General features: G+C 33.4%; 1 protein-coding gene across 3 annotated transcripts in view; it reads right to left on the bottom strand.

Annotated features, from left to right (window-relative positions):
• The window catches only part of LOC118182818 (synaptogenesis protein syg-2-like), a 437,413-nt gene that overhangs the window by 133,319 nt on the left and 282,453 nt on the right, over positions 1 to 21,641 (bottom strand). For 2 of the 3 annotated variants that reach the window (XM_035352205.2, XM_035352204.2), the window contains exon 8: positions 18,904 to 20,016. The exons of the other annotated variant lie outside the window; for it this stretch is intronic. In XM_035352205.2, the coding sequence (XP_035208096.1) occupies positions 19,940 to 20,016 (77 nt within the window). In that variant the 3' untranslated portion in view covers positions 18,904 to 19,939. Of the gene's footprint in view, positions 1 to 18,903; positions 20,017 to 21,641 lie in introns of those variants that run through there. 3 annotated transcript variants of the gene reach the window in all.

Raw genomic sequence — 21,641 nt, 5'->3', positions numbered from 1 at the left:
CTGAGACCGTGTTGAGAGATCTTTCCTACAAAGCCTGTACGATATACCAGTAGGACATCATTATCGTCGTGAAAATTCACAAGCTTGAATCGGATGATAGAAAGGCCTGCCGGTAGCGGCTGATACTTCAAAGATCTCGGATCACGGACGTCCTTAAAGGACTACATAGCCACTTCGACTTCAGGCCACTTCGGAGTAATGATAACTTTTCATAGAGCTGGAAAGCGCTTCTACTCTAGTATTACAAGGGATGGTGCAAAAACTGGCTCGCAAAGGCGGTACCAGTCTTCAATGCCTGTGCGGGCCGGAAAGACAGAAAAACGCACCCGAGGGAAGTTGCAATATTACAATGTCAAAACGAGTTTTAAACGCAAAACTTCGACATCCTCAGACCTCTGCCACGAGCTGCTGATGACAACAAATACACCTTCATCGTCACTGATTTACAAAGTGGCCTGAAACCTATCCTATCACCGATCAAGAGGGTGTCACGGTAGCAGAGATAACTATGCAGCATTGTATTTCCAGATTTGGAGTTCTTCTTCACTTACCTTCCGATCAAGAAAGGAATTTTATGTAATTAAAGAACTCTACAATCTACTTGGCGTCGGCGCAACCCAAACGAAACCTTTACATCCACAGTCAGACGCCATGGTAGAGCGGTTTAATCGATTCATTATTGATAACCTAATCATTCTTAATATTCTAGAAACCAGCAGTACTGGGACCAGACGTTACCCTTGTTTCCACTGACCAACTTCAGTGTTGTCCACGAGACCACCAGTTTCCCGCATTCCAGATGCTCTTCTGTCATGACCTTTGTCTGTTTTATGATCTGTTATTTGGTCGCCTTCTGGATGCGCCTTGATCGCCTGAGGAGTACATTCGAGAACCACAGACACGGTTTGAAGTGATGCGCAACTTTGCGCGAAAGCGGTAATCTGGTGAGGAAGCTTATGAAGACCGATACGACACGAGAGCTACAAGAATTCGATTTAACGAAGATGACAAGGTGTGGTTATAAAATTCGATTCTACAGAAGGCACTTTTTCCTGAACTACAGTCCCCTTTGGGACGCTCCTTACACGGTCATAAGCAGGCTGAATGACGTCGTAGTTCTGGTCTGTAAGCCATCAAATTCTGAGTGGGTCATCACGACAGGCTAGCCCCTCACCATGGCCATAATACGTAGTCCCTTCTGTGCGTGTAATGTAAATAATATATTAAAACCATGGTCCTAATCGAATATAAATTTGCAATTTATGCATTTTTTATTTATTTTGTATCTAATTTGTTTTATGTTATTAACTGAAATTGTTCTTTTAGTACTGCTTTGGTTTACTTTAGTTGTCAATATGGCTTCCTGTCCAGGGATTGTACGGCCCGGGAAACGTAATGGCGAATCGCACATTGAGTTAATCAATGTTAACGAATTTCGCATTCTGCGCATGCTCAGTGGTTTGCCGTTGGCGTGGGAGGAAATACTAGCGACTAAGGGGGGTAGGGGGCATAAGCGATCCTACACAAGCCTGCGTGTCATGTAGGTCTTATCAACAGTTTATAATTGCAATACTACCGAAATTTGTTTGCATTTGCTTCTGTTTCATTTCATTTTGGTTTACTTTCTTCATAAACGTTATGTTTAAAATCGATTATTTATAATAATTTCCTTGACCTTTAATTCAGTAATTTAAACTGGATTTATTCTTTAATTTGTTAAAGTATATATGAATGGAACGTATGGTAAATACGTAATTGCTTTCATTCCTCAGAAGTATAATTAATAAAGATTTAGCTAATATATCTTGTAATGTTCCCTGTTTTGTAATCATTCTTAAACGAAAATTTGCGTAATTTACAATCGATATTTACACTCTAAGCAACTTAAAACATAATAAGTTTCAAAATCTCGAACTGTTTATGCCTAGATAACAGAATATCACTCACACACCGTATTTTTCTTCTTTTAAAATTGTACCAAAGTCGTAATTGCGCCAAATTCTCCTCTGGGCATGTGCAGTACGCGAAATTTAACATTGATCAACTGAATGTGCAGTTTGCCATTACGCGCCCGGGAAGTCCAGGCCTTGGGAAGAGAGCAATCGTACGGTTTTATGTATATAAATAATTTTAGTGAAATTACGTAGTGAATTATAACGTAGCATGAAATGATTGAAAGAGACGAGCTCTTCGGAAAAATAAGATTACAGGTGCAAGCCTATTTAACATTAATGTCTCGCTAAATTGGAGATTTTTTGTTGCAAGCATTTTTGTTCAAGCAAACGATTTTTTGTTGACTAATTTTGTCGCCAAATTTGGCGAGAAATCGTTGACTGTCACAAAACTTGGCGACCCTTTAATAGCCTTTTGGTCTTGTCCCTGTGTAATTGTACCTGGTATTGTAACTGAATAAATGTAATTAATCCTCATATGTAACTCTAACCCCATGCGCGCTCATGTGGCTTCCAGTAATTTCGAGAAGGTACTATATGTTTCTCTGAGACCAGGGTAAAACTATGTTAGCCCGGAAACAGCATTAATATCTCAGTTATTAGTTCAGAGTTGAATTCGGAGTATTATGGTATCCGTGAAAGCTTCGCCTTTGCATAGCTTTGTATTTAACATTTTTCGTGTTTTGCAGTGTTACAACTAATCGTGCTGTGTAATACTGAGAAGAGCTGTACGAGTGCTTTTGCGGAATATTCCAGAACTGTAAATTGTTTCTTTTGGTCTTGTAAATTGTATCATAGGTTCTGTGTACATTAAATCTATTTACGCACGCAAGAATATTTACAGCCCAATGTTAAGGGGCTGATAATTTGATTAAGACATCAAAGAATATTACTATTCTAAATATTATTTACGTTACCTGGGCATGTGTTGCCAAATTTTTCCCATAAGCGGCCTAATATATATTTAATTATCAGTGTTATTGCTAATTAACTTTCTAAAATATCTCTTATTTGTTCCTACATGCATTGCATTTCTTATTAACTCAAAGCTTTAATAGCGCTATACGTACTTATTAATCGTTTAAATCTTTAAATCTGTATTTTAAAATAAAATATTTATATAGCAGAACCAACATTAACAATTTCACTATTATTCCAATTAATAAAAGACACTTATTAGGTAACTGTAATTCATGTGAAATAGTACTTCTAACTGCAAATGAAACTTACCTTAGCACAAAATAATTATCCAGACTGCTTATAAAAGCAATGATTTTTCTCTTTTGAGCGAGGTATGTAATTATATCTAAATTAGGCCGAAATAGACTAATCGATTAGTGCTAATAAAAATTTTATTCTATAATATCCTTTTTACATTAATTGTATTTTCTTGCAAAACTGAGACTTTGATCTCTTTAGTTGGGACAAGAGATAAAAACTTAATAAATCAAACGCAATCTGTATAGGAATTAAATAAATTTTATCATAATTTTACAGAGAAATAAACGAGGTAATTCACAAACTCTGTGAACTACTATATCGAATAAAGACTTTAGAATTTAAATTTGCATTATTTGTTTGAATTGTGATGCACGCTACTATAGCAATTTTATTTCACAGCTGTATATTTATGTCCTCTTTCATATTCATAATGCAAGAGCTATTTTCAATTCCATTGTGTTATAAATGAAATGTGTACTTTAATTCTAATGCTTTTATAACTAAACCTGTACTCGAAGTAATTTAATTACGAAAGCATGAATAATAAAACATTGTCTTATTCAAACTCAGTGTTTTGAAGTGTAATTAAAAAGAAATTAATGTACACTAAATCTTGAGTTGTCAGCGGACTTTTGACGAAGGAAGAAAGATGATCTTAAACCGAGTTCTGATGGTTGAATGCAAACTTGAAGGAAAGGAGGAACTAATCTTTAAAACTTTATTTCAGAGTGAAATTAATTCCAAATTTTTTCATTTAATTCTTTCATTTTTTTTTTTTTTTTTTTTTTTTTTTTTTTTTTTTTTTTCATTTTTCATTAACAGTCTAAAATGAAGTTTTGTATGCACGCCAAAAATGCCAATCTGCCAAAAAATGATTGAGGGAAAAAATGATTAAGAAGCTCGACATATTCAAAGCAGAAGAAAGTAACTTGTTAAAAGACTTCTAGATTTCTAAATGGTTTCACGAATCGAATTACAACTCCTCTCATTGTATGTATTCTACGTATATTATATATATATATATATAATAAGTATAATAGTATAAAATATACATACCGCTAGTACATGCAGGTATATATATTTATTATTACAAAAGATTACAGCTTTACGACTTCGCTGTAATTGAGATATGTGGTTACAGAACAAAACATTACGAAGGCTAGATGATACGATTTTTCTTCTTCTGTACACTGTCAAAGTATGTTTCAATTAACACGGAAATAGCTTAAATAATAAAAGAAAATTCAATGAACTCAAACTGGTATAATATCTTTTCACTTTTACTTTCTGCTTCTCTTACATATTTTCATGTAACATTGCTTGGTTTGGAATGTTTTTCTACGGCTCTTTTTCGCAAATACTTAGAAGAATTGTATATATATATATATATATATAATATCTTTCTATCTATATAGATATAGATATAGATATAGATACATATAGATATATAGATATATATATAGAGAGAGAGATATAGATATATATATATATATAATGATGTATTAATTGCAGGAAGGCTGAAATATTCTGAAATAACAATTAATACATAAATTAAATTTTTAAAAATAAAAATTATGTTATGTCAAAACTTAATAAATCTTATGGAAAGAAAATTTCATTGAAAATTATGATTTGTAACCAAGTGCACGCTTATAAATTTCTGTTGTAAATCATCTTTTCCACTGTGTTTTTGCACTTTAAATTGCTCATAATTTCATTCCCTAAATTCAAAAATATGTTGCCTATAAATATGTGTATTATTGCATTTTTTATCAGCAATCGATTCTTTCATAATCTCTTTGAATAACTATATGAGTTAAATTCTGCGAACTTTAGATTTAAACATTTTAAGTAGTCATCCCGTAAAGTAGCTTCCTTTAAGATAGAAAGAATTAGAATACTGTCGGGAAACAAATGTTGCAAACAATTTGCATTTTATTGTCTCTGAGAGGTTAATAGTAAATAAATGGACAAAGCTCAAAACAAGCTTATATTTTTGCTACTGCTTTCCATGTAATATGCTTGCTATTTTGTGCCAGCATATTCTCCATCCGTGTATCCACACTCTTGTATTGAAATTTCGCCGTATGAGTTTCGGTAGGTTCCCCCCCCCACACACACACACTTCTTGATGTTTGATTTCTTGTTTACCCTCTTTTTCGCATTAGATTTTAGATTGTGTTTCATTTTTCTTATTTAATTTAGTGCTTTAATTATTTGATTTAATGCTTTCTGGTTCCCAATTTTTTTAATTCAGTTTCATTTTTAATTTGTTTAAATGTGTAAAGCTTTACTTTTAGTTTTGTTAGTCAGTTTTTACCATTGTAAACCCCAAAACTTGATCTCCAGTTTCATTCAAATTAAATGTAATCCAAAACATTCCAGTAGCGTTTCAGAAATGATTCTAAATTTCAAAACAGCCTTTCTTCGGTCCATCATATGGAACACAAATCGACAGTTATCTACAATTGAATTTGATCTATACAAGCCTCTTCTAGAACTTGCTAAAATTCGTGCCCAAAATTTGTTGCCATTGAACAGAAACCCTGGTCTTGTACTGAGAATACAATTATACGTTATAAAAGATATACATTTATAATATATACGTTATAAAAGACATACATTTAATTACACATTTAAATTCCAAAACCTCCTTTCACAGTCTTCCAATTTAAGTGTTTCAAAAAAAACTTCCGATTGTAAATACTAAGCCAATGGTTAATACTTCAATTGTTAATTTATCAGAGGAACAAAAGGAAATTCTGAAATATAATTTTAACTTCTCACAAATCTCAAAACCTTCAACTCCTAAGATTTTAACTTCCATCAAGGAAGCGCTTAAATACAGTAAAGTTCCAGATATACAAAAAGAAATGAGTAGGTATCTTATCGCATATTTAGCAGTAAACTTTTGTAGCCTATTCTAAACGCGAGAGAGAAAGCTACATTGAGTGAAATTCATTCTAACCTAGCCATTACCATTTTAAAGGATGAAAAAGGTGGCCAGATAGTCATCATGGACAAAATCGCTTACACCATTGGTGTAGCCAAAGGTTTACACAAAGGCCCATATAATCTGATCCCTAATAGATCATTCATCTTCGGACCTTTCAAAAATAAAACCTGCAATTAAATCTTTACAACTCCTTCCGACACACCTAAAAATTTCACTTATCCCATCTTTGCGACCTGCGCCAAATTATATACTCTACCCTAAATTCATAAACGTGGCATTCCATTCCGTCCTCTTATATCATGTTAGGCGCTGCCTCGAAACCGTTAGCTAAATGTTTACTTCCTACATTTTGGAATTTATTAGTTGGTAACACTTACACCACAAAAAATTCAGTAGAGTTTATAAAAAGATTTAAAAAGCATTTCCACTAGAATTTTTTATGTAAAATCATTATTCAATAATATTCCAGTGGAAGGTGCACTTTAAATATCTGAAAACGAGACTTAGAGAATTTCATTCCTCTTGTATCGAAATTCATGAATAAACTTCCCTTACTCAGTTTTGCTTGAGCCAAACACGTTTTATTTTCCAAAATAAGTACTACGAACAACTGAGAGATTAACCATGGGAAGCTGTCTTAGTTCTGTCCTTACTGATACCTACGTACATAATTATGAATGAAAATTACTTCAAAACTTAAATTTCCCTATGTGGCTCTGCTACGTTTACGATACCTTTACCCTGTTTGACTATAATAAAGATGATTTTAATAAAGTTCTTTCTATAATGAATTTCAGTCGCCCTGCTATTCATTTCACTTTTGAATTTGAAACATGTAATTCACTTTCGTTCCTGAGCATCTTCGTCACACGCAACATATCCAACTTCAGTACTACTGTTTGCCGTAAACGCTCATCTATTTTCTTTCTATCACACTTCAGATCATGTAATTCGATTAAACAGGAGTTAGCTTCAATTTTTTGTTTTGTTTTGTTTTGTTTTGTTTTGTTTATTTTCTCTTAATTCAAGTTTGTTCCTCCAAATTGACTCTTGATCAGGAACTGAATTACTTAAAAGCAGTTGCTGATAACAGAAGCTTTTCGTCACATATTATTGACTAAACGGTTAAGAAATTCTAATCTCAAAACACCAAAAAGCTCTCTCTCATTTTAGATTGCAAGATTTCTGCTGTCATTCCTTTTTTTCATCGATTAGTTATGGAATTGCACATATTTTACATAAATTCAACTTTCGAGTTATTTTCTCTTCTGTGAATACAATTCGAAGTTTTATACATAAGGACTACTCCAGATAGGAATTCCTTGCATATATACAGAATTCCTTTGTCAATGTAGTTAACACTGCTCAAAATAAGACAGCCTTAAAATTTCGCTCTAAGAAACATGAAGCATATATTAGGAAGAACGCAACACATAAATTCTCTGTTGCCAAAAATTGCTGTTCAGAAAATCACATTTTCCAGCCAAAATTATTCAGAAAACATCTTCCGTTGGCGAATCATACTTTCTAGAGGCATTTCACATTCATACAAATCTTTCAGTTCAAGTTAACGATCTTAGTTCCAATCCTTCATTGCCCTCAGCTTTTAAGTAAATTACTTAATAGATGTTTTATTTTTATAAATAGATAGCACCAGTAGCTTGTATTCCTTCCTCTCATTCTTGTCGCCTTATCGTGTCTAATCGCTATCTTTTCTTTCATTATTGGCACTTCCGCCCCTGAAGATGAACGTTCTGAATTTAAACCTTGGAAACTAATCCCACCAAACGTACGAATATTACCCTCATTCTTATTGCTTTATCTCCTACAATAAACGGACAGTTATTTCTGTTTTGTAAAGTGCTTTAAAGTTTTATACTCCCTCCAATGTTACAAAAGAAAAACTTTCTATTAATTAGGTGATATTTTATTTAAAAAATTATTTCATATAATTTGTCTGATATGTAAACTTCTAGAATTGAATGTAAACTTCTCACACTTAGTTTATGTGTGTTTAATAATTAGAATACGAATTTACATAATTTCATTTCCGTTGTACGTAGGCTAGGTGTCAGCAAATTAATTAATTATTATTTTTTAAAATTTAAAATGCATGTAAAACGTATCTGATGTAAACGGTTAAAGGCTTTTACACGTATGAAAATACAGAACATACATGATTAGGAAATCTTCGTACACAAAGGTTACTGCATTGTATGCTCTTCTACGTTTAAAATAAATTCAACTTGAATTTTTAACCAGAATTATGAAATAAAATCCGTAACGTAATAGTTTCCGCCATTAAGAGACGTAGCTCATGAAATCCTACACCATAAACGAGCTTAGCAGTTTTATGTTGAAATACATTTTCAATAAAATTAACCGGAAGCATAAAACAAACAGCTTAAGATTATAGTTCCGTCAGTAGCAATCAGTGAAATAATAATTCATTAGGAAATTATAAATCTGAAAAGAGTTAGGCCATTGTATATTTTCTGTGTTTTAAATATATTTCCAGTAAAATTAAACAAAACTATTAAATTAATTGCTTTACGCGCTTTTTTCACCAATAACAGCCTTTCAACAGCATTCAGCAGACATTTACACTGATAATAGCATTACTAAGCAAGAAAAACACGGAATGCTAGTAGTCACGTCCCTAACGTGGTATTGACTAGCCGCAAACATTTCTTTTATCATGTGTACCTTGACAGCATAATTCCAAAAACATACGTATCTTTTTAAACATACAAACGTATTATACATTTTTCTCAAGTAAAATATGTTTTTTGGAGCCATGTCTGGATAATAACCAAAGGAAATGCAATCAAAATTAATTAATTTTAATTGGTTTTGTACACCACTAAATATTCCTAATTTTTTATTGTTGTGTTTGATTTGGTTATTCGAATATGGCAAAGCATACAATGGCTATTCTAAGGGAAAAAATGCCTTCCCGAAGGACTTTCGAAGGCAAACTTGCTCATATTCACGTTACATATTTGCAGTGTTCGAACGCTTTTAAATTGTCCTATGTTCTTCCAGTTAAAGCTCACTATGTAACCTATAGTTAGGTTAGTGTCAGAATCACATTACCTTTGATTTTTAAAAATACAGCCTAATAATAAAGTGGCATGTGATTACTTCAAAACTATAGCTTCTGTTATTAGTAAGTACCTTTCAGTTCTGAGATTGTACAGAAGACGAGAGAAATGTCTGCTGATTTTGCATTTTCTTGTATTGTATACCTATATTTCCAGAATTGCCGTGAGGTAAAAAACATGCTGATTTTTCAGTTGTGTTTTCTACATTATTGGAAAGTTTATTCAAAAACTCGCAATTAAAAAAATGATGGATCAATCTATTCTTCTATGTTTCCAGTTTAATTGTTTTCTTACATTAAGAAACAACTATCTGAAGCTAGCATTAGATTTTAACACATATGTTATTTAAAGATATAATACCATTCATAATCAATAAAAAATTATAAAAGGAGGGAACATTTTGTTTCCGATACTGAAAGACAAAAGTGTAATGTTTTTTCTAATTAAACCAAAAAATTAAAATTTTTTTAGAAGCTTGTGAGATTATATCATACTAATTCAGAAGTCAAACAACAAAAATCAGCGTTATACCTACAAAATTTTCACTGTGAAAATTTTGTAGGTATAACGCTGATTTTTGTTGTTTGACTTCTGAATTAGTATTTATTCGGCGTGTTATTGTGTCTTAGATTATATCATGTTAATAGCGCAGTCATTATAATAAACATTTTAAATTTCTAAAAAATTTCACTATTTGCAGTCAATAAAGGGTATTACTTACGTTCCTTAATCTAATTGCACAACAACTTTCAGAAATATTTTGTTCCTACGGAAATGTTTAGTCACTAGACATCGATGCAAATATGTTAGTTTTCCTTGAAGAGCCAATAATGGAATGCAAGCTGTTTTTCTGCTTCAATACATATGATACCTAAATATCGCTTTGAAATCCTTAGTTCAACACAGTTATACGATCAATATAAAGCCATTCTTTAAAATCTCTTGATGTTCAGCTGCAATATCAGAAATCGATTATATTGTTTTCGCTTTAAACTATCACCAAAATTTTCCATCTTTTAATTGAAAAGATTAGAGCGAAGAAACTTATATAAGTTTCTGTATTGGGAAGTTTCTACACTTAAAAAATTTTCTTACCTTCCTTTCTGTCATCAAGCAATACAAGACATATTTGTTAAAATAATACGAACATATAAGCATGTATGCGTATAGCTGCTTACGTCAATGAGAGGATATAGCGAAATAACATTTTAACCAACTGGTAGACAGATGAAAAGATGGTTATTATATTTATATCAATTTCTTAAATCCAAGATTTTATTTTAGATGTGAATTTATATATTTAATTATGGTTTCAATGGTAATTATTGCCACAGAACATGGACATTTTTGCATTTTGCAGACGTAAAAGTCCATGGATTACGTAACGCAAATAATTTGTCTGAATTACCTCAAAAAATACAAAACACTGCAAGACTATTTTCCTCCCATCTGAGGGAATTAGTTTGGCTTATTCGATTATGACAAAAAGCACACTAGGACTATTTGTTTGACGGGAAGGATGTTTTCATGGAGGATTTTTAAGGGAAACTGGCTCGCATTCACATTACACATGGGAAAAAACATGATTACGCCTATGCAATCACTCCATTTACCTGGAATCTACCCCAGGTCGAACTACCGGTCTTCACCTATTTTACATAACGGTAGCTGGTGGCCCCATTATTGAGAGAAATGGTAGTATTATTGAGAGAAAAGTAGTTTCCAGAAGCTGCTGATGATTTCAATTTAGAGAAAAAGACATCATTCAATTCAGACGTGTCTAAGGAAGCAGAAACATAAGGTAATTTATGTGAACTACGTATAGCATTCGTAACATATATGCACATGACACTTTTCAACACTTATAGAGACTTTCGCAAAATATCAAAACTGTATTTACATTTTAATAAATAATTCATCTCTGGCAGCAGACACTTCCCTACTGAATTTGAAATGAATGTATTCAAGTTGATACAAAGAGATCAAAAGCTATTGATACATGTATAAAAATAATAACATTTCATGAAGTAACCAATCAATCAGTATGTTTTATGTTCTTATGACTCAAAAGATAAACCTGATTTCATCACAGAATTAATTTAATCAGTCTGTTTCTGAAACGAAAATAATGGCATGACATTTACTTGAAGAAGTGTTCCTCCATGAATTTCTGCGGTTTATGATTTCATTTCAATGTTTATTGAGTCAAAGCTGTTTTTTTATATCGAAATATTATTTGAAGAAACTTTATACAAAAATATCGAAAGTTATTTCAGGCAGCTATTGGAGTAGAAAGATGGCTGAATGTTTCAAGAGGGAAAGTGTATTCTTTTTGGTAATTTTAAATATTCTTAAACTTCTTGATATGAGTTTCTACTTATAACTGTTTGTCTACAGCAACATGAATGATAGACAACCTTGACCGAAGCCAGAAGCTTCCACTTGGAACATTTGCATCATCACAAACTGAGTACAGAAAACGTAATGAGAATTCCTTTACGCCAGAAAGCTAATAGTTTATGTTTTATGGACTCCACAACAAAACAAGAGCCACCCAACAGCAAACTATAAAAATGAAATTGACAATAAATGATTCTTTTCACTGACATTTCGCTGTTTAACATTCGATTCTAAATGTGTTCACATTTTGAGGAGGTCAGAAACAAAAATATTCTTACCAACATTAGAGATATAACCGTTGTAGCACAGCTACTATGATAATCTAAAATCAATAACAATAAATGGACTCTATTTTTTCCTGCACGTCTTCGGGAGAATATGTGCTTTTATTCTAAGATACTAAAAGAGAGTCTTATAATCTTATTCATTGCATTTTAGAGCTTGTCCCGGCTTCTCGATAGACAGTACTGTTAGTGTCGTCAGTCACGAAATACCCATGTGTTGAATTCAAAATGTGATGTAAGTTTTAGATATCAATTTCAATCTCGGAGAAAGTGCATTTCATCAACACGTTCAAAGTAGTTCAAAGTAGACTTAACAGGAAAGCCCACAACGAAAAGTTTACTTTTGAGAACTGTCTCCAAATTTTACGTTACGCTAGGCCTTTTTACCCCAACAGCAATTATAGGAAAAATTCTCTTCCAAGTTACCCAGCTCTACGGATTACTGTGGGATGATATTTTCCCATCCGACAATTTTTACATGATGGTAAAAATGGGCCACTGAGCTATCAGTTTTAAACACCATATACATCGAAGATGGATTGGATCTTCATTTTCTTCTGAGGTAAATATTCATATATATTCTTATTTAAAAAACTAAATGTTACAAAGGTTCGATCAGTACGCAGTCGTAACAGATTTTATCCTCTCAAAAATAGTTCTGCCTCTACTAGAGCTGTTGGCAATTTTGATCGGATCTCGTTTGTTCCACTACTTCTGTAAAGAATCTGGCTTAGACCTTAGTACGCAATGCTTTGGAGTGACTCCAAGCTAGTTCTAAGTTAAATTCGACGTTTTTCCAATCGTTAGAAACTGCTTGTCGACAATCAAATTACTGAAATCCAGAAAACACTTCTCCAGCAGAGTGACGTCACTGCACAGGTAATCAATATCCAGCAGATCATCTTTCACGTATTATTTCACCAGCAGAGCTCTCCACCTTAGAGTTGCGATGGGAAGGACCACCGTGGCTAAAGGACATTCAAGATGCTTGGTCTACGATACCTGTATCGATGAACCACCATCCATCGGTTGAAGCGGAAATAAGGAAAGCATAATTCCAATCTCTGTGTACGACTACGTTTAATCCTGTCATATATGTTATTCGATTCAGTGATTACATGAAACTAATCAGTGTGACAGCCTGGGTATTTCGCTTCATTCGCAATTGTAAACCGCAACAACATTCATTCTTGATCCTTCTACAGCTGAACTAAAGAAGACAAAAGAATACTGGATATACTTTGCGCAGAAAGAATATTTCCCAACTGAAATGGAAGCTCAAGAAATTAATTTACCATTTCCTATGAAATCAAAAATTTCTGGTTTTAAACCATTCCTGAAAAGCAGTCTTTTACGGCTAGAAGGCAGACTTCAATTTGCACCAATATCGTCAAACACAGACATCCTCTATTACTGGATGGCTCTCATCCCTTTAGTTGGCTTCTGATCCACTATACGCGTATTAGTCTATATAACTTACGTACTCGAATAGTTCTTAAATACGCTCTAATTATTGCATCATTTGAGGCCCTGATGCCATTAAGGTAAGTATCCAATTAATATGGCCATGATGTCATATTAAACGGATGCTTTGCAATTGCTTACCTTGTAAACTGTTAGAAACGCTACCGGATAACCAAACCCTAAGCTCCAATGCCGCAAGAAAGAGTGATACGGTCCAAACCGTTCACTAAAACTGGGATAGATTTTACTGGTCCTGCCTTTATATGCAATACAACCCTTTAATACAGTGTACATTGTGCTATTCACGTGCTGAATTATTCGAGCTTTTCATATGGAGCTTATTTTAGACCTGTCAATTGATAAGTTCATGATAACATTTTCAGAGGTTTATCTCTTGACGAGGACTTCCTCACACCATCCATACCGAGAACGCCACCAACTTCCTGACATAAACAAATAATTGACCTCTCTCCGTAATACCATAACAATTAATACAGTCTAAACGTTTTAAGCTACAGACAGCATTACATTAAAATTTATTGTGCCATGGGCGGCTTGGTGGGGAGGTGGGGGAGCATTTAATAGGATTAACTAAACGATGTCTTAGAAAATGGCATGGTCGCTCGTTGCTCGATAAAGGAGCACTCTTAGCAGCATTTAGTAGAGGCAGAAGCGGCCCTGAACTGCAGAACATTAGTACCTAAGCGAGGAAATGACGATTCTGAAGAAGCCTTGACTCCAAGTCCTTTTCTAACTGATCAAAAATTGACGACATTGCCAACGATACCTGAAAACGAAAATGCGGAATTTAGACGAAATTACAGGATGCAGTAAGATTTGTTGTATATATTTTGGATCTTCTGGAGCTACGTAGTTATCCTCAAGTACGCAATATCCACAAATTAGCTCCCATTAAGAGAGGAGATGTCATACTTCGCAAGAAAACGAAGAGCTTCGGCATATGAGGAAACGACCCTTGTTGAAAGGGTAATCGAAAGCCGTGATGGAAAATGCAGATCATGCTCACTGCGTGTTGATTGCAAAAAAGTGACTCGACCGTGAAGCTGGTCTTGAGTTCAGATAGGATGGGGCGAATGTTCCGGTCGCTGGATAGACAGTGCTGCTTGTGACGTAAGTCAAGGTTTTCCTACACAGGAAGTTTGATAGAATTCTTGAATCCGGCAACACAAAATTATAAGAATGAAATTTTTGTGTTTAGAACAGTTGCATGCATAATAACGAAAATAAAATGTGTATATAAACGGTAATAGAGGTGCATCTGGATATGATTTCCTTTTATAGAGTATAGTACGCATCCACTTCAAGCAAGCATAGTTGAAGAGATATTTGAAACCGAAGGCCCTGAGAGAAAAATTTGGCCGGCCAAATCTATTGGTTTAAAAACCAAGCAATTTGCAATATAATCTTGGAATTTCTGTAATGCGGAAAACTTCTGCAAATTAGAGCTCTAATGTGTTGAAGACCATACTGTTGAAACTCTGGAGCTCATTTATCTAAATTGTAATTAATTACTTTATTAAAAGCATGAGATCGAGTTTGATATTTCGTCAAACTTTAAAGGACACCATATTCTTTAGTATCATCAAAATTCATCATTTGTTTCAAATTTGGTTAAACTTTAGATGCCGCATATATTTGCAGACCTGTATGTTTCATAATGTATTTTCGTGCCGAATGTATATATTCGATTTTCCTATTTGCATTTATGTGTTATGATACTATGAATCACCCAAATTAAATTCAGCCATTTTAGTTAATGGCTTCTGAGAGATAAGTGTTTTTAAGTATGTGAAGGTAACTTTGGATATTCGTGTGCTTTCTAGTCTCAAAGAAAAACTGATTATGTTTTAGCGAAATACTAAAGCCCTGAAGATTTTACTTTTTGAAAAACGTGTCTTGCGCGATGGAAACCTAGAAAAGTATCCACTAAATTAACTTTAAAACCATAACTACTCAAATTGTATGTCAACACGCGCTAAGTACAAAGATCTTGTATTGTGAGAAAGATGAGAATGTCCTTTGATAATTCGCTTAGCATTATCATGCTTAATAATTGTAATGTTCTGTACTTTACAGTAATATTTTTCTACTACTATGTTTCTTATCTCAAAGAGCACAGAAACGCCGTCCTAACTTTAATTTAGATGGCGAGATACTGGATCTAGTGCGGCTGTATACTTCTTTTGAATATGAAGCAATATATACTTGTTTCGAACTTTATTGCGCAGCCTATAAAAAAAACCTTGTGCTATATGAAGCTAGAGACTTTAGAACTTTGATATTCTAAATCTGACTGGCTTAGAGTATAAACCAAAAGGTCACGTTCAATCAATTCAACAAATGTTGGTGCGGGAGTAGTTTGTGAACTTTTCGCATTTTCTGTTCCAATCGGACATTTTGGAACTGCATTTGAATGATCAGATAGCTGCTATTAAGATAGCTCTACACAGCTTCTGATTAGAAATTTGACTTCAGTTAAGGTTGTGATACAGACTTCTAAAGCAACTACTCAGGCTACTGCTTCTGATGCCGCAGTTACATCTTTATATGAATTACAGTCTAGAATTTATTTGCAACAGCTCAAGAGGAACGAAATCCACTTTACTCTCCAGTGGATTCCAGCCCACTGCTGTGCGAATGATGTTGAACAAACCAATCTTTTAGCTACAAAGGGATCTGTTGCTCCACAGATAATTAAAACTGAGATTTATTTTCAACCGCTAAAGGTATTTCTAAACGGACTTCAGCCTGTAACTGCCATTAATTCTCAATGTGTAGAAATTATACAAAAATTTGGTTGAAGACTTATTCAGGACAATATCCCCGATTTGCCTCATCCTCCTACTATGATAACATTGTGAATAACTTCTGGATATGACTGTTTGGTGGCGCACCTGTTTTTCGCATTGGTAGTTTGTCAAGCCCAACCTGCCCGCTATGCAGCAATGGAATTTTGGATAGGGACCATCTCATGCGGTGCATTGCAATTCGCGTAATATCTGGGGCTGAGTGTTACTTGTTTGCGAGACTGTGCATGCATCAGTGACGTTTGTATTTTTTTGTATATTATCTCATTTATGTATTTTATTATGTTATCTTGTTCTTGTATATTACCTTGCCACTGGAAATAATTTTAAAAAAAGGAAAAGTAGTAATGTTTCTTATGTTCATTTTCTTTGTATGAATTAACAATAAGGTAATGCACTTCTTTCCACACTTCAATCCAGCAATAATGCTAATTCTGATCTCTGAAACAGTGCTCATATTTAATTAGGTGAAACCTGAATGCGATTACATAAAAGATTCAATATTCAGAAATGTGGAAAATAGACTCTAATTGAATACGACACCTTACTGAATGCTTTGGGCAGATGAGTGAAATTGCTTATAAAATTTTTTGAAACAGTTCTGGTTAATCTTTGATTAGAGAATACAAATATGTCTCATCTAAAAAAAATGGATTATTGTTAACGCTGGTGTATTGTCCACCATCTTGATAAAAGAAAATTTATTAAATATGCACTATTTTCTTTGGTATTAACTGCTTAGTTATTCCTCTCCTTCGGAAGCAACTTCCAATGAGTGGGTTAGTTGTCTGGAGAAGTATTCCCGTTCATCCTAGGAATTCCACTTCTAATGATAAGTATAAGACTTTACTAACTAACAGCAAGCGACTGCTTTAGCGCTGAGAGCATTTCACTTAAATCCTATAATAAGTGTAGGAAGATGTAGGGAGAAGAAGGAATGCTAAACCAGCAGAAATATTATTGAACTTCGGCCTTTCAGTGCAGGCTATATAATAAGTAGCCTCATTTTTTTAAAACTATTTCACCGATCTGGTCGTCTATACAGGAAGTAATTGGACTATTCAAATGTACCGGAAGGAAGGCTTTCATTTCATTGCGAGACTATGCTGGAGCAGCTTATCTGGCATTTATTCTTACATAGGAAACTTCCCGTCCACGCGAGGGCAAATCAGGTCCAAGCAGATGAGCGCTTCCCGTCCACGCAGATGAGTGCTCCGACAGTGAAGGAATTCCTCGCATAGAATGGCGATTTCATTCGCCCGACCTTAGCTCTATCAAATATCTTTAGATGCTCTTTTTCGCGCTATCTCTGTTATTATACCCCTCCAACCATTCTCAAAGAGCTGATAATCGCCCAGTTAGATGAACGGCAGTTATTGAGCGCTCTATAAGTGGCTCTTAACCGCTTAATGGCAACGTGTTATGAAGGTTAGAGTTCTCACATCTTTTATAGTTTTTAATCATGGATATATATAATCGAATCTCTAACTTGTAATCTCGAAGTTTCGAGTCAAACAAAGTATAATTTTTCCCGCTATGTCGAATTCACTATTGCTTGCATAACTTTTAGAAAGCTATTTATTTACAAGTAAGCTTTACTTTTGAGTGCGCTTTTCTCTTAAGGCAAAGTTACTTGAAGTATTGTAGAAGAGTTTTCAATGATGAACCAATATCAGATGGTTTGAGAACTTTTGTTGTTGTTACTGTTGTTACCAATCTCATTTGTCTGACAAACGTCAACACAAGCTCCCGACATTCATTGGGGCAAAGAGTCAAATGCGCTTGTCGTTGGCAAGAGCCTTCAGCACCATATAGGTGACATCACAACTTCAACTCAGTTCCTCCTCCAATTTTGAGAGAGAGCACCCCGGGGGGCACGGATGTGAGGGTGTTTCACCCCTCTTCCTCTACCTCCAACCCTCATGAGGACGTTTGGCTCGCCGCATATTTAGTGTTCCCTCCACGCCGCACGTCCGGGATTCGAACCCGGACCCTTCGGTTACGGCAGTCAGAGTAACTAGCCACTATCTCAGTTGCACGGCTTGAGATCTTTTACGATAATATATTGACTTTTATGTTCTTTTATGTTTTATTTTTCTTGTTTATGGGAAAGTATTTGAAGAGTATACGTTTCGTAGAGTTTCTTTTATAGAAATTTCCGAGTTTCATTGCTTTATAGTCATGTTATATATGGAAAGATGTAATGTAAAACTACTTTTGCAAGAATCAAGCCCCACGGGTGTTATCAGCGCTCTGGGTTTGTACATATAACCATTGCTTTACGCTTATTTAGCTGACGTTGTTATAAATTATGGAAGTTATTTTTAATACATAATTATCTAGTTGCAAAAGTAAACGTTCAACAACAAAATATTTTTATTGTCTGCAGAAAAAATGTTCAACAGCAAAATATTCTTTATTGTCGGCAGAAATTAAACAAAGATTACGCAAATAAATTTTCTGATTATAAACTCTCCTGTAAAATCTTAAAAGAACTTCGTCTGAGAGCATATTTTTGTTCTGCTGGATTTTTTTTCTTATTTCAGTTTTGAAAATATATTATCGTGAAAGCATTTACGAATGAGTAATTTGACTTCAATAATGCTTAAATTTCTGAAGTGACATTTAATTTCTGGAATGAGTATGAAACGTGTTTATTCGTTAACATAAATTAACATAAATTTGAAAACAGAAAACAGGAGAAAATGAGCATTTTAATAAGCTAAAAATAACATTTACATCATGATTTGAGTATTTGCTTTAGGTTTTCAAGATAATACTTTTATTACAGTTAATTTTTTACAGTATCATTTATGTTAAAAAGCCACGTAATTCATCGTTTAGTTTTCCCCAAAGAGTTCCATTCTAGGAGAAGACCTGCTAACTTACAATGGAAGAGATGTAAATCACTTACATTATACATACGAGAAACATAACTCTTACTTTAAAGAATTACAAATGTGAGTACAAAAGCTGATGCAAACTGTTGAAGTATTTTATGACTTCAGTCTTCTTTTATACTGGTTCAGAAATCCAGTATTAAAGCATACAGGAATCATACATATTAAAACATCTGTGATGAAAACGTAAACCATGTAATGAGTTTATACAAAATCAGATTACACTATTCACAAAAGAAAATTCTTAACTTAACCTTTAGTGCATACAACATGCTGACATTACACCGAGAGTAAGGTACAAACTCACATATTATGACCCATAAAAATGGGATATTCTTCAGTTTCATTTCTTGAAATTTACGGGAAAAAATTTAAAACCGCTTATTATATCGCCACATAGAAGCATAACAAAGCCTAAAAGTAAAAACAGGGTTCATTATAAAATTGATTGCATTGTGAAATAAGTATGCTTACACTAAATTCCATTAAAAAAGTAAAAACAAAATTGGAATTCACACAATACATATACTATAAAGTAAAGGAGAGAAGAAAATATGATTTTGTTTTTCAGAATTAGAGCTGGAACTGGCTGTTAACAGTCGTTAAATGCCCAACTAGATTATTCATTTATACAAGCAGAACAGACAGGTCTAATAACACTTCAGTGGCGCTTATCTCAAAAGCATCGTTTTAAGTGCTTTTTATAATGTGAAGACCGGTGCGAGCTATAAAACACTCTATTTACAGAATACATATACTTCCACAGAATTATACATTCTAAAATGAATGCATTAAGAACGTTTCTGTCCATCTTGATCAAATAATGTTGGTCAGCTCAAGGTATTCTTTGTCAGGAAGATAAGCAGGAGTATGAAAGGAAGCGATGTTGACAGACTTGAACTCACAGCTGTAAAATTTATACTTCATGAGAAATGTAGAAAGAATGGCATTCAATGCAAATTCAATACTATAAATAACAAAGTGGCAGAAATATTCTTTTAAATCACATAATATTGAAAATCAGCGTACTGCACTAACATTCAAAGTATAAATCAGTGTAATTAGTAACACAATAATATTACTGCACAGAAATGCGTGTCGTCTGTAGTAGTAATTAACTTGTAAGTTAATGAAAGTGTGAAACTGACTGAAATAATTTATGTTCTTTAATTTCAATTTAATTCAAATTGCCGTGAGTCACAAAACATTTTGTCCACTCGAAATTGATGAATGGGAAAGCACGTCCTCGCAAGGTAAGATCATGTAAAATATTTTTGAAGTGATAATATAAACATTCATTTTTTCTTGAAATCAAGTATAGGTAAAAGTTATAATTTATCTCGATTAAACTAATTACAAATTGAACTGTCTTTGAAAAACGTAATTATTCTTTGAGGAGAAAGTATATACCGGTTTTATTTCACGAAGAGATAACTTCATCGAATGACGAATTTCTGGTAATTATAAGTATTTCTCTGTTAACTGCCTAAATTAAGCAGAAAATTCGTTTCTGAGCTTAAATTATCTTCACCAAAAGTTTAGAGCAAATTCAGATCAAATCATGATGCTTCTATGCATAATTGCTTCTATGACAATATATAATTGCTTCTGTTGCAATTCTTCTTTATGGTAGAATTAGTTTTTTAAGAAAGAAAGTAATAATTAACATCTATTTGATCTATCAGTAGATGTATGTTTAGTGATATATTCCATACATTATATTTAAAACGGGATACTACACGCGTCGTAACAATCTTCAGGGCGCTGACATAACAGTATAATGTAATAAAATAGTCATGTTTCTGAACTAGACAATGAATAATTTAATAAAGCGGAAAACGCTTTTTAATTACCAAATTCTCATAGTTTAAGAAGAATTAAGTACCTAACTTGTTCATTAATGTGATCCAAACTCTACATGCTCCTATACGAATACACAAATTGAATCAAAATGCTAAAGTATATGATTTAAGTACAAATATGAAAGAAATAAACTTAATGAAATATGTCAAAATTTTATTGACAAAAAACTGAGTTAAAGGAATAAGTTTTATTTGAACTCACTGTTTTTATTTATTTTTATTGTTATTATATCAGCATTTCAGTAGGGTTTTTTTTTTTCATGTCCATAATTATATTTCTAACTGTTCTTTTCTTAGCTGATGATTATTTAGAGTAGAACACTTTAATAATTTTATAAATTGTCGTATAGCATTAAAAGTGCTGTACAGGTTCCTTCATTCATTCTTGATGCCCGTACAACAACCATAATACATTTCACATGTATCAATTGTTGTCGCAGGGTCCGATTTAAGAAACCAGACGACTACGACAAATCTGAGCTCTCCGATATTCCTTACATTACTTCGTATAATCATGATCCCATATACTTATGCTATCAAAAGTAAGTAATAAAATAAACGAAATAAAGCATATAATCGAAGCAATACACGACATCCTAAGATCTGAATATTCTCTAGTGGTATTACTTACTGTGTATTATCCCTCTTCTGGGAATGCCAAAATTTAGCG

This window comes from Stegodyphus dumicola, chromosome X2, assembly GCF_044657685.1.
Source record: "Stegodyphus dumicola isolate Sdum_Otavi_A_Nest chromosome X2, ASM4465768v1".
In the NCBI taxonomy this organism is placed as follows: domain Eukaryota; kingdom Metazoa; phylum Arthropoda; class Arachnida; order Araneae; family Eresidae; genus Stegodyphus; species Stegodyphus dumicola.
Note: the sequence above shows the minus strand (reverse complement) of the source record. Positions and strands in the feature narration are given on the sequence as shown.